This window comes from Cryptotermes secundus, unplaced genomic scaffold (assembly GCF_002891405.2).
Source record: "Cryptotermes secundus unplaced genomic scaffold, Csec_1.0 scaffold508, whole genome shotgun sequence".
Taxonomy (NCBI): domain Eukaryota; kingdom Metazoa; phylum Arthropoda; class Insecta; order Blattodea; family Kalotermitidae; genus Cryptotermes; species Cryptotermes secundus.
In genome coordinates this window covers 900,626-913,081 of record NW_019733326.1, presented here as the reverse complement: position 1 = coordinate 913,081, position 12,456 = coordinate 900,626, and the positions used below count along the sequence as shown (strand labels likewise).

Here is a 12,456-nt window from a genome sequence, read left to right as displayed (position 1 = left end):
GTTTGTCCACCCCAAATCCCACTTGACCAGAGCCGGGATCGAACCCGGGCCATCATGGTGGGAAGCCAGCAACTAACTACTTGAGCTATGGCACGGCCTTCTTCAGCCTAGGTCGTTTAACCAAAGGATCTGTCCAGGTCCAAGGCTCTGTGTTCATTTTTGTATCATGATTATTTTTTATGGTGAGGAGTTCTTAGCCACACGCCCAACGCCCAAGCTGGAGGACCACCCCTTGTCGGCTGTCCGCGACTACTTATACAACATATTTGCAGCTTCCCTCCAAACCTGGAGGGGGTCTCCTCCATCCACAACCTGAGGACACGCCATGCTGTGGTGACAAGGGACCCACCCTCTGACATGAAGGGTGGAACATAGACTGAGGATGTTTGAGAACAGGGTATTGAGAAGAATATTTGGACCAAAGAGAGATAAAGTGACAGGAGATTGGAAAAAACTACATAATGAGGAGCTCCATACCTTTTACTCTTCCCCAAGTATATTTAAAATGATGAAGTCAAGGAGGATGAGGTGCGCAGGGCATGTAGCATGAATGGGGGAGAAAAGGAATGCATATAGGATATTGGTGGGAAAGCCAGAAGAAAAGAGACCGCTGGGAAGACCAAGTCGTAGGTGGGTGGACAATATTAAAATGATCTTAGAGATATAGGATGAGATGGTATAGATTGGGTTGATCTGGCTCAGTATAAGGACCAGTGGAGGGCTCTTGTGAACATGGTAATGAAACTTCAGGTTCCATAAAAGGCTGGGAAATTCTTGAGTAGCTTCAGATTTGGCTTCTCCTCAAGAAGGGCTCAGCACCGTAAGTAAGTATGTCGACTTTGGCTCTATCTTTGCCAAGGGAGAACTATACCTGCTGTATCAATTCTTGCATACACCCGCGTTTCATGAAAGGATGATCCATGATGTCTCGAAGCTGTAACCTTTCTCTCGGATTTTTCTTTAACAATGCATCAATCAAGTCTCTTGCTGGAACTGACAAATGTGATGGTACCTGCAAATAAAACAGAAACTGCAGACAGGATGTCTTACAAGTAGCAATATATATGTAGATGTATACTGACAGGGATGGAAAGTCATCACCCACCCCTGAAAAAAAAAACTTCAGAACTTGTTAGAACACATACCTTCAAATGTTTTCTCCTGCTGAAAGAGGCAAACAGAATCTAAATGCAACCTCAGAGGTTCATTCCTTTGCAACACTTGTATTTTTCACCTTGCTTGTAACTTGCCTATATACCTGAGTCTGTTCCTTGACCTACATACTTCAACCCTGAAGATGGAAGCAGTTAAGTTACTTAAAAATCTCAGTAGCCACAAAAAAACCTGCATGGTGTTCACAACCCAGAAGATCATGAAGTATTTTTTTTATTGCTAGTGGGGTGGGACTAAGTCCCTCGTACTGCGGCCACTTCTGGCCTATTGTACCAGACCCAGATGATTGGTTATGGTAATTGTGGAGCAATCAGTGGAATGAAGATTGGCAGGGGAACCCGAAGTACTCGGAGAAAACCTGCACCAGTGCCACTTTGTCCACCACAAAACCCACCTGACCAGACCAGGGATCAAACCCAGGCCACCATGATGGGAAGCCAGCGACTAACCATTTGAGCTATGGCACAGCCATCATGATATAAATATCAAGAATATATAACACGTTAAAAAGTAATTATGTACAACAGAGTAGTCCAAATCTGGGCTAAATTTAAAATCACTTTCCAATTTTCAGTTGCTTTGTATGAATCAGACCATCTGTCCCTTTGATTACTGCATATAATGAACTCTTCACTGGTTTCTATTTTAATGTTACTTTCAATTACTGCGCAAGAACCCAACTTTAATACGATTTCTTTGAATTTACCATTTTACCATCCAAGAGTTCTGTAACAAACCCAAAGAGAAGGGTAGCACCCACTACGAAATATCGAGCCTAAACCTTTCTGAATGACAATCATTAAAAACAAGATTATCTGAAGGAAAAAATGGTTTAGATGTTTGCACGAACAATTGCTCACAACTGTCCATGAATAAGTTGACCTATAACCCTGACCTTGTAATCAGCCATCACAACTTTTGTTAAGGTACTTTTGACAGCATCAGTGTCAAAAGGAGGCTGCCCAACCAGTAGCGTGTACAGCAGGCAGCCAAGGCCCCAAACATCTGCCTCCAACCCATGTGAACTACGGGTTGCCACCTGTAACACAAAATGTTTCATCTACGTATAAATATGAAACTTTGTTAGCATTCAACACAGGCATCCACCTATTATGACGAAATTGCTTTATCAAGAGTTGCAGAATTAACTCAAAATTTGTGGTAATTTTTGTTATGCCTTTTGTTTCACCACATTTAATTATCACAGAATAATACGTAACTAAATTAACTTTAATGATTTATTTTAACTCTTTATGAATCCTCACCTTTGCACTTTAAACAGGTAATATTACTTCCAGTCTTCACTAAAAAAAAAAAGTAATGGTATAGGTATAGGTAATGGCAAAGGTAATGAGGGCCCATAGGGTTGCAAGACGTTGAGGCTCCTACATTTTCTAGACAATTGGCTCACAGATAGTGCTGAGGTTGTCAGCCTTATGCGCCGGCCACTCTTTAACCCCAGGAAAATTCCTTGTACTCATTTCTGTTAGAGGCTGAATCGACCTCAGGGCCATAGTGCAGCTGGAAGGATTAGCTCAATTGAAGAAGCCAATGACCTAATCACGATTTGAACCCATGACCTTTAGACGTGTAGCACAGTACCTCAACAAACTATGCTACCATATTCCCCTCACTAAAGAATTAAATTTAAAAACTTCTTAGAAAATTGTGTTAATACAAAATTCATGTAAGCCATAGGATCCCTATACTGTGATAAAAAAACTGTTCATCTACCAACATTATTCATAATTTGAAATATAACTCAATTAACTAAATCTCAAAGCAACCATACATATGCATTCATATATTCAGCATTAAAGTTGTTTATTGAAAGGGCTTTGTTAAATTGTGTTTCAATTTTTGGGCTCTCAGTCCATTTTTCCCCACTTTAAAATTCTCCTGTTTATCTTGAATTTAGTAATTTGTTATTCACCATGGACATCTTTGATGTTAACAGATGTGTGCATGTATTAAATGACAAATATCCTGGTATTAACATTGCCTGTTGTTTTAACATGTGCACACACACACACACGTGTATGCACATGAGCAGAAAACAAAGTAATGGAAGGTGTATGGCACTACTAGAGAGTGATCACCATCATTCCTGGTATTACTTTATAGTTTAAATTGTAAATATATGTCTACACTTTCAATGTCACATACACAAAATGACCATAAATCACAAATTAATTACAATACTCAACACTTTATACAAAACAAATCTTTACATAAAAAGGCCAAAATCTTGGCACTATGATCCTGTTATGCAGAGGTAATACTATATGCACTTCAATACAAATCACTGTGGAACTTGCATTTAAGGTTTACTTTGTGTACCAATGGATTTGAACAATAAATTAAGAAAATAAGGTATATCGAAGTAATTTAACTCTGAAATTATTCATTTAGAATTACTAACATTGAACATTAAATGAGGGAAATCCTCAAATTGAGGAACATAAAATGGCAGTTCCATTGTACAATGTTCCTCGTATATGAAATATGAAGTCTTCTCACGCTGGTATATGTTAATAATGTTATATTTCAGCATCTTGTTGCACTGTATACATATGACTTAGGAGTTTTCATGCCATCTAAGACCAATGTTGTCCACTTTCTTCATATTCCTTTATTGGACACTATAGGTTTCAGCCTAACTGGCCATCTGGTGTACAGGTTGTTGCGGTTAAGGATTCTGCTGGTCACTGTAATGCGATTTTCTCCTGCCCCAGCAAGAACACTCAAGGCAGCCACAACCAGCAAACCAACAAAACCATAAGCAATCACATGCAACCCAAATAACCAACACAACCAGAAGCAACTACAATAGCAGGAAACAAAACAGCATTACAGTGAGCAGCAGAATCCTTAACCACAACAACCTGTACACCTAAAGATGGCCAGTTAGGCTGAAACAGGTAGTGTCCAATAAAGGAATACGAAGAAAGAATAGTGGATGACATTGCACTTAGACAGCACAAAAACTCCTAAGTCAGATGGTATATGTTAAGACTGCAGCCTTCTGGAATGTGAAGTTGCAGAGTATGTTCCTCCAAAATGTTGGTATTCATCTAAAAGACTACATGATGTCACATCCCACAAAAATGCACCCTTAACTTAAACAATTCTTTTAATATGGCAACAAACGTTCATACATATTGCTATTCCATTCGCTTCATTAAATCATACTTATGAGAGATGTTGCTGAAGATCCCACAGTGGGATGACTGCAAGTATTCCGGTAGAAGTATGATATGTTCTGTAACAACTGACAGGCTCCATCTTCAAACTCAAAATGCAAGCCAGGCAAGTGACCAGCAAGAAGGAAGCAGGAAACAGAGCCATTTCAGAGGAGCACAGACCGAAGAGTAGGGCACGTAAGCAACCGGACAAAAGCAAGCAGAGTGCTCAGTCTGCTGGTTGAGTTACTCTTCAGCAATGAAGGAGGGGACAACATGTTCTTGCCTAGGACCACACGCTGCCACATCCCGGAAGATAGTATTCTTCATATTCAAGGAAGTTCAAGGGCTCTCTTCAGTTTGTATTTACAATGTCTAAAACATTTTCACATTACCTCAGGTGAGATATAGTTTGGAGTTCCACACATAGTGAGATGCTTCTCGTCTGCACGGGACAGTTGTGTTGCTAGTCCAAAATCTGCAATTTTCTGTAAACCAAGGAACATTGAATGAATGTGTGAAGTGTAGACCACAATAATCCTGCCCTTGCACTGAGACCTTCAATGATCTACTGTGCTTCCACGTTTTGGTTAACCCTTTATCAACCCTATATTTTGAATGAAATGCAAGACTTTGCCTATGGCAGGGGCATAGCAGTCACTTGGTTCCATAAGGAACTGTTCCAGGTGACAAAATCTTAAATAAGCTACGGCCTCACGATCACATAGGATGAAGGATCACTTTGAAAAAATGCCTCAATATAAGTAAGTATGTAACTGTATAGCATATTATACTTACCTAACTTATGTGTCTGGTAATATATTCCTTGTTATCCATGATAGTGAAGAGGGAAAGATGCTCAAAGAGTACAAACACATGGATAATCCAAGACTATTGTGACTGTTGTGTACAAAAATTTGGAAATGTATGCAGAGTATCCAATTTGTTTAATTATCTACAGCACTGTCAGACTTGTCAAAAAAGGGTACTGAGTATGTCAACTGTGTTCCATTATTGCCCTTAATTTGTTCCAATCCAGCGAATACTTCCTTAGCTACATTTCAGATACACACAGAGGCAGATATAGGTTTCCGTGTATAACAACCATTAATATTAGATTCTAAGGGGTTCTGATGATGGTGTATAACACAGAATTACTGGGCTTTGGGCTCTGTCCNCCGGAGAGACACGGCAGCGGAATTTAAATGACCGCTCAAAAGGGTTGATCTTCTGCATTGGTTTTCATGGACTTAGTTTGCTGGCTAGGTCTGTTGCATAGAAATTTTCACCTCCATTTCTATTTTAGTTCCATGTCTGTGTATACTTTATCACACTTTTTATTGCATATTTTCCTGTTATCACCTTCAACAAAGCCTGGTTTCAGGTATTTACACAGCTGTAGTTATGACATGGGATGGCCAGTGATTGATGTCTAAAGAACCCAAAAGAGTGCCTCCCCCCATCCGAGGACAGAAACAGATCCAGTTTCTGTAACATTGCATTTTTAGAATACTGAACAATGAACAAAGTCCAAAATCCCACTAATTCTGACCATTAATACTGTCTAACACAAATTAAAATAGAGAAGGCTTGACAATTTGTCATATAATTCTCCAATACCAAATTTTATGAAATCTGTCCAGCGGTTATCAAGTTGTTTCATGTGTTTGGATGGATGGACCGAGCAAACTTAACAAGTGCCCCACAGTGTCGCACTCATATCCAAAAGAGGGACATTAATAAACTACACTCCTATAATTTATGCATGGATAATCTGGAACACAGTTTCATCAGTATTATCTGCAATCTGGTAACATCAAAGTTAAAAGTTTTAACATTTACTTGTATTTAAACATACATATAGAGCAATTTAACTTAAAAAACACATTGAAACTAAAACAGTATTAGTTCAAAATCAAAACTCATTTAAGATTCTTAAACATTCAGTAGTAAACAAAGAAAATAACAGAACTTGAAAAACTTTAGTTATGAAACCAACATTTTACAAGCAAGAAGCAAAAGTAAAATGATATATAGTTATTTGTAAAACTTCAGAATCCAGTTCTCTCCACAGTCAACACTGAAGATGTCAGTGTAACACAGCTTACGCAAGCAGCAGACACTCAATTTTCTGATGGCATGCAGACTATCCACTTTGTGGATGAACTGTGGAACTTTTAAAACCCATCGGTTACTGATTACAGCTCCCTGTAATGATTTAAATGTTTCCCTGAAATATATCAGTGATGATTTACAATGATTTGTGGTAGACTCAGGATCTTCTCACAATTTCAATTTTCTATTTTATTATTTTATTCCTAGCCCCGAGCCCCCAAACATATTACCGCTGAAAAATGATCACTATCTTCTAGTGGCAAGATAGTCTCACTGTTTCATGATCAGAGCACAACCAGTAACTAATAATTAAATGAACTGCAGGTTCAAATGCAGCATGCACAGTGGGAATTCCTAGATTACCATAGACAATCAAGAGTTCACTGCACAAATTTATTTACTAATATCAATATAATAGTGTGGTCCTTACTACTCTCATGTCCTTGGTCAGCAGCAGGTTAGCCAAAGATATGTCCCGATGCAGAATGTTATGTGAATGTAAGTACAACAGCCCCCGAACAACCTGACAAAAAAAGTGACTGGCTGGAAAGAAAACAGACACAGAATTACCATCACTGACTACAGAACACATAAAAATTAGAATATACAAAACTATAATTTTGCCTGTGGTTCTGTATGGGTGTGAAACTTGGTCTCTGACATCAAGAGAAGAACATAGACTGAGGGTGTTTGAGAACAGGGTCTTAAGGAGAATATTTAGACCAAAGGGAGATGAAGTGACAGGAGGTTGGAGAAAACTGCATAATGAGAAGCATCATAACTTTTACTCTTCTCCAAGTATAATTAGAATGATGAAGTCAAGGAGGATGAGGTGGGCAGGGCATGTAGCATGAATGGGGGAGAAGTGGAATGCATATAGGATATTGGTGGGAAAGCCAGAAAGAAAGAGACCACCGGGAAGACCAATGCATAGGTGGGTGGACAATATTAAAATGGATCTTAGAGATATAGGATTGGATGGTATGGATTGGACTGATCTGGCTCAGTATAGGAACCAGTGGAGATCCCTTGTGAACACATTCATGAACCTTCAGGTTCCACAAAATGCTGGGAAATTCTTCAGTAGCTGCAGAATTGATGGCTCCTCAAGAAGGGCTTAGTCCCATGAGTAAGACTACAAAACACATAACTCAAACTTACAAAACACTAAAACGATACAAAGAGTAACCAGTAAAGTTTACATTTAATCCACAAATAAAGATGAGAGCACTATCTCTCTATATGAACATCAACCATGCAGTGGGACAGAGATAGGGATGGAAAAAATTCAGTGGTCACTCACTGCATTCAATCTTCATCCCCATTAAAGTGATATCCTGAGTTTGTATTAACCAGTGCAAAGAACTGCCAAGTTAGTGTATATATTTTCGGGCTAGAGTCAAATCCTAATATAAACAATATATTACTTGAAGAGTTACCTTCTGGGATAAAATGCTGCGTAGTCTATTGAAAGTCAACTAACAATTCAGAGTAATGAAAGCAGGTGGCAAGCTGCTCCAAAATGTCGGTTGACTTTCAACAGACCACATGGCATTATATACCAGAAGTTAAAATTCTTCATAATCACTGTAGTGAGAACCTCAAATCCCTTTCTTTCTCTCTCTCTCTCTATGGCTCTATAGTCCTTTGGACCTTGGCTGCTTTTTCAGTTTTTTAATCCTATATACAGCCAGTAGGACTCTTTGGATGGGGATCATCCCATCCCAGGGTCACTACCTACACACAGGACAAAACACACACAGACAACCATGCCTTGAGTGGGATTCGAAACCCATGACCCAAGTGCTCGAGTGGATGAAGACACTTCACACCTTAGACCGAACTGTCACTGTGATCGGCATCTCAAATCCTACACAATGTATTACTTTCCTGCATTTAATCAATTTCCATCTAGAGTAAGAAATATTTTATCATCCACAAATCACACACTGATTTATCTGACCATGGTCAAAACAATAATCACTATTCACATTTTCTTCAGGCTGTAGCTATCTAAACTGTGACATTGTAAGGAGAGGTACCCATTCACAAGAGTGCACAATGTCAGAAACCAGGAGACTAGAATGTGGTAATCACTGCTTTCAAAACTTCAGAATTTATATTCGCATTTTCTCACTGCTGGAAACCAATTTGAAAAACCACAATGTTTACTTCACATGCTATTAATTATTCTAGAATATATTTATTACTGACATATAATTGTATTTATTTCAGTATAAAATGTATCTATTTATATAATATGAGTCTCTCTACAATTATAGTATACAACAAATATTGCAAGAAGATGAACAGTTTCTTGATGTAATTTTGAGTAACTCCTATTTAATGAAAAAGCTCAATTTTGTTAAAAAAGTCACTCCCCCGCCAATCACAGCGTCCACACAGTCTAAGGAATGAAATATCTTTGCTGCTTGAACACTGGGATCATGGGTCCAAATCTCACTCAAGGCATGGATGTCTGTGTATGTTTATTCTGTGTTTGTGTTCTCCTGTGTAGCTAGAGGCCTTGTGACGAGCTTATTCCTCGTCCAAGGAGTCCTACTGACTGGGTATAGATTAAGAAATTGAAAAAGCAGCCAAAATCATTCCCCCATAGATTCATTTAATACGCATATTCCTTATGGACACTTCAAAGCATCTACTATCTCTGGTGTATCTCTTTGCACCATAAAATCATAATGATGCTCTGAGAGATTATGTGTGTACATGGTGGTTCTACATGGCAGTAATTATGTCAATGGGTGTGTCTGTCAACAACAGTCCCTCCGAAGAGTCCAATCTTCCAGCTTTGCTTGCTACCTGCTTCAAGCTGGTTTCTTGCTTGGTTTATTTTTTGACCCTGAAGATAGAGCCAACATGTTCCTAAGCAAAGTTGGGTGATTTTCAATGGACTACATGGCATTATATCCCAGAAGACAGAACTATGCATAACTACTGCTATAAGAACCTCAAATTCTACAACATCCCCTCTGTCGTGAACTGCCATCATTTTTCTAAAAAAAATGTTATTTACAAGAGATTCTTGAAATCTGTATTCTTTTGATATTGGATGGCAAGACTGGAGTGTCACTGAGGTGCAACACCTAGTTCAGTCTGTATATACAAACAAACTCTACTCCAGGCTCTTCTGTGAATTTGAAAGACCTGTACCTGAGCATGTCATATGTTGAGTCATACACAACCTGTGGTGTATTATCTGTGAAAACAAATCTAAGTTGTTTAGCTGAAACATATGTATGCACACTGCACTTCACTTATGCTTTATTTGTTATTCTTAAGAACATTCTATATTATAATTACACCTTGGAAAAGACATATCAGTGATGGAATTGAAGATAAACTGAAGGTAATAAGGAAAAGTATCACTACAGCAACAAGCTACAGCTCCTAAGAAGCATGTAGAGCTTGCAGCTTCTAGGCATAATCATTCATAGGCTGAATCACATTCTCAACAATAAGCAGTATGTCAATAAAACTGAATTTCATTTCATTCAAATAATGTTACATTGGGTTATATTGTGTTTCATTTAACTGAAACAATTTCAAGATTCAATGCTTAAAATAGTGGTTATTATATATACTACACATTTTAACGGGTCACACAGCAGCGTAGTTGGTTCAGGTACTATGCTACAAGCTGGAAGGTGGCAGGCTTATTATTTACTGTTGAGGTCATGGGATTTTTCAATTGATCTAATCCTACCAGATGTACTATGGCCCTGGGGTCAACTCAGCCTCTAACAGAAATGAGTACCAGGAATCTTCCTAGGGGTTAAAGGTGGCTGGCACGTAAGGCTGACAACCTCACTGCCATCTATGAGCCGACTGTCTAGAAAATGTGGGAGCTTCAATATTTCACAAACATATGGGCCTGTACAGCCTGTTACAGGGATAGCTTCACCTTTTTTATGCATTTTAATAATAAAAAATTGGCATTTATGGGTTTCATGTGATTCTCAAGATGAACAGCAGTTACATCCCTAAGCAGCACTAACTGCTTGCACTTTGTAAAAGAGCTTCTTCTATGAGGTAGTAACTGAGTATTTTAAATTCCAGGCTTCAAAGGGCCAATGAATAGTACTGTGATCAATTATCAGCCTGTACATGCCTTGATTAATTCTTTAACTAACTGTATTTACATGTACCCAAATGAAGCCATTATGAATCACTCATAGCTAGTGGTCAAACCACTCTCTACATGATGTGTATCTTGAGCCAGTTAAAAACTGAATCACAGAAGCTCTCCATTTAAGGCAATAGGACACAAGAGATCTGCTGACTGCACTGAACAAAATTTTAGAGGAAACTTAAATTCACAAATGTCCTCTGAATGTTCCAGTTTTCAGACCTGCTCTGGGGCTCTCCCAGCCTCCTACTCAATGGGTTCCGGGGGCTATTTCACAGAGTGTAAAGCAGCAGGGGCATGAAGCTGACCACTCATCACCATCTAGTGCCAAGGTCAAGAATAGTGGAGCTATAACTCCACTCCCCCACCTTCATGGCATAGTGTTTAATTAATTAAGCATAGGGTGAACTTTATTTTACTCTCACCTTTGAATAATAAATTGAGATTCAACAGTAACCAAATTCAATGAAACTCCCAAGCAGTGCTTGTAACAGGGTAAAGAAATTGAATACAAAACTGAAGAAAACCATGGTGGACGAAAAGTAACACCATGATGACAGAGCTGCAAACACATGAAATATGCATCAAATGGAAGAAAACCTTAAACCGACAAAAGAGTCTGATGTTTTTGTTTGCTACGTCCTTACCTTCCCCTTCATCTAATATCAAGGAATTATTTTTTAAATATCTCTGTAATTCTCCATTATGACACAGTTCCAAGATTAAGTATACATAATTTACATCTTCAAAGAATGTATACAATTCCAGAACTGAAGGATGTTTGAGGCGTGAATGAATTGCAACTTCTTGGCGCACTCGACCTACCATTCCAGCTGCCTGCATTAACTTTTTGTCAATCTGAAAGCAGTAATGTGCGGAATATATGCAACGAATGCTTATCACTCATACACAAATACTAGACCACAAACACAGGACAACTCTAGCTGTAAGTGCATTATGTAACTTTTTTGTTAACGTACTTAGTATCTATGCCTATGCAGTGTCATGAAAAAGAGAGTTAAGTCATGAAATGTCACTTTATGGGTCAAGAATAAAAACTTCAGATGTTTAAGCAATAATGTATTTAACTCAATGATACATATAAGATCTAAAATTTTGTGACGATGGTAAATTGTTACAATTAATATGTTGTTGGACATTATCCACCATCTTGTCTGTTCTTTAAAAACTGTCCTGTTTCTTTTAAAAAACGCAGCATTTCGGGAACTGGCTTCTCTCCCCATCTTCAGGTAAAACCTACTCAGTTGGGTCCAATAGACACAGCTAGCCCTTATCTCTGGACAACTATGCCAGTTTCAGAAGGGGTTCATAATCCAAGCACAACACAAACCATCTGTGAGAGCTAGGAAATAGTGAAGCTATCACATATGAGGCCTTGCACCAGAGAAGTATCTTGAATGAAATCATACCTGGAGAGAAGCAATACTCCTTGTGCTAAACAGTTACCCACTCCAACTACACTTGACAGCGCTGTAGTCTCTTGACTTCATGTATAAATTATTCATTATGTCACTGAATTATACTGTGCTTAGAGATGTAAGTTTTAGTAAGGATGTGATCTAATTCTCATTTTTACCAATTTTTAACTTAACTCTCTTTTCCACAATGCCATAGATCCAGCCAACTATTACAAAATTTGGGTGTTCATCATCATGCAGGGCTATCTGTTCTCACTGATTTAGCAAAGATACATGTTCTTCTTTATGCACAAACAGATGTTTGGGTGTAACTCACAGATATTAATGCTGTAGACAATATAAATTAAACTACATAATGAGAAGCTTCATACTATGTACTCTGCTCTGACAGCCTTATTAT

At 38.4% G+C, this 12,456-nt stretch overlaps 1 protein-coding gene across 2 annotated transcripts in view; it reads right to left on the bottom strand.

Moving 5' to 3' along the window:
• Positions 1-12,456, bottom strand: part of LOC111868005 (serine/threonine-protein kinase PLK4) — a 54,934-nt gene that overhangs the window by 40,051 nt on the left and 2,427 nt on the right. For both annotated transcript variants that reach the window (XM_023858326.2, XM_023858327.2), the window contains exons 3-7: positions 11,265-11,475; positions 6,901-7,013; positions 4,751-4,843; positions 2,069-2,212; positions 872-1,012 (exon numbers count right to left, since the gene is read on the bottom strand). In XM_023858326.2, coding sequence (XP_023714094.1) covers positions 872-1,012; positions 2,069-2,212; positions 4,751-4,843; positions 6,901-7,013; positions 11,265-11,475 — 702 coding nt within the window. The remainder of the gene's footprint in view (positions 1-871; positions 1,013-2,068; positions 2,213-4,750; positions 4,844-6,900; positions 7,014-11,264; positions 11,476-12,456) is intronic.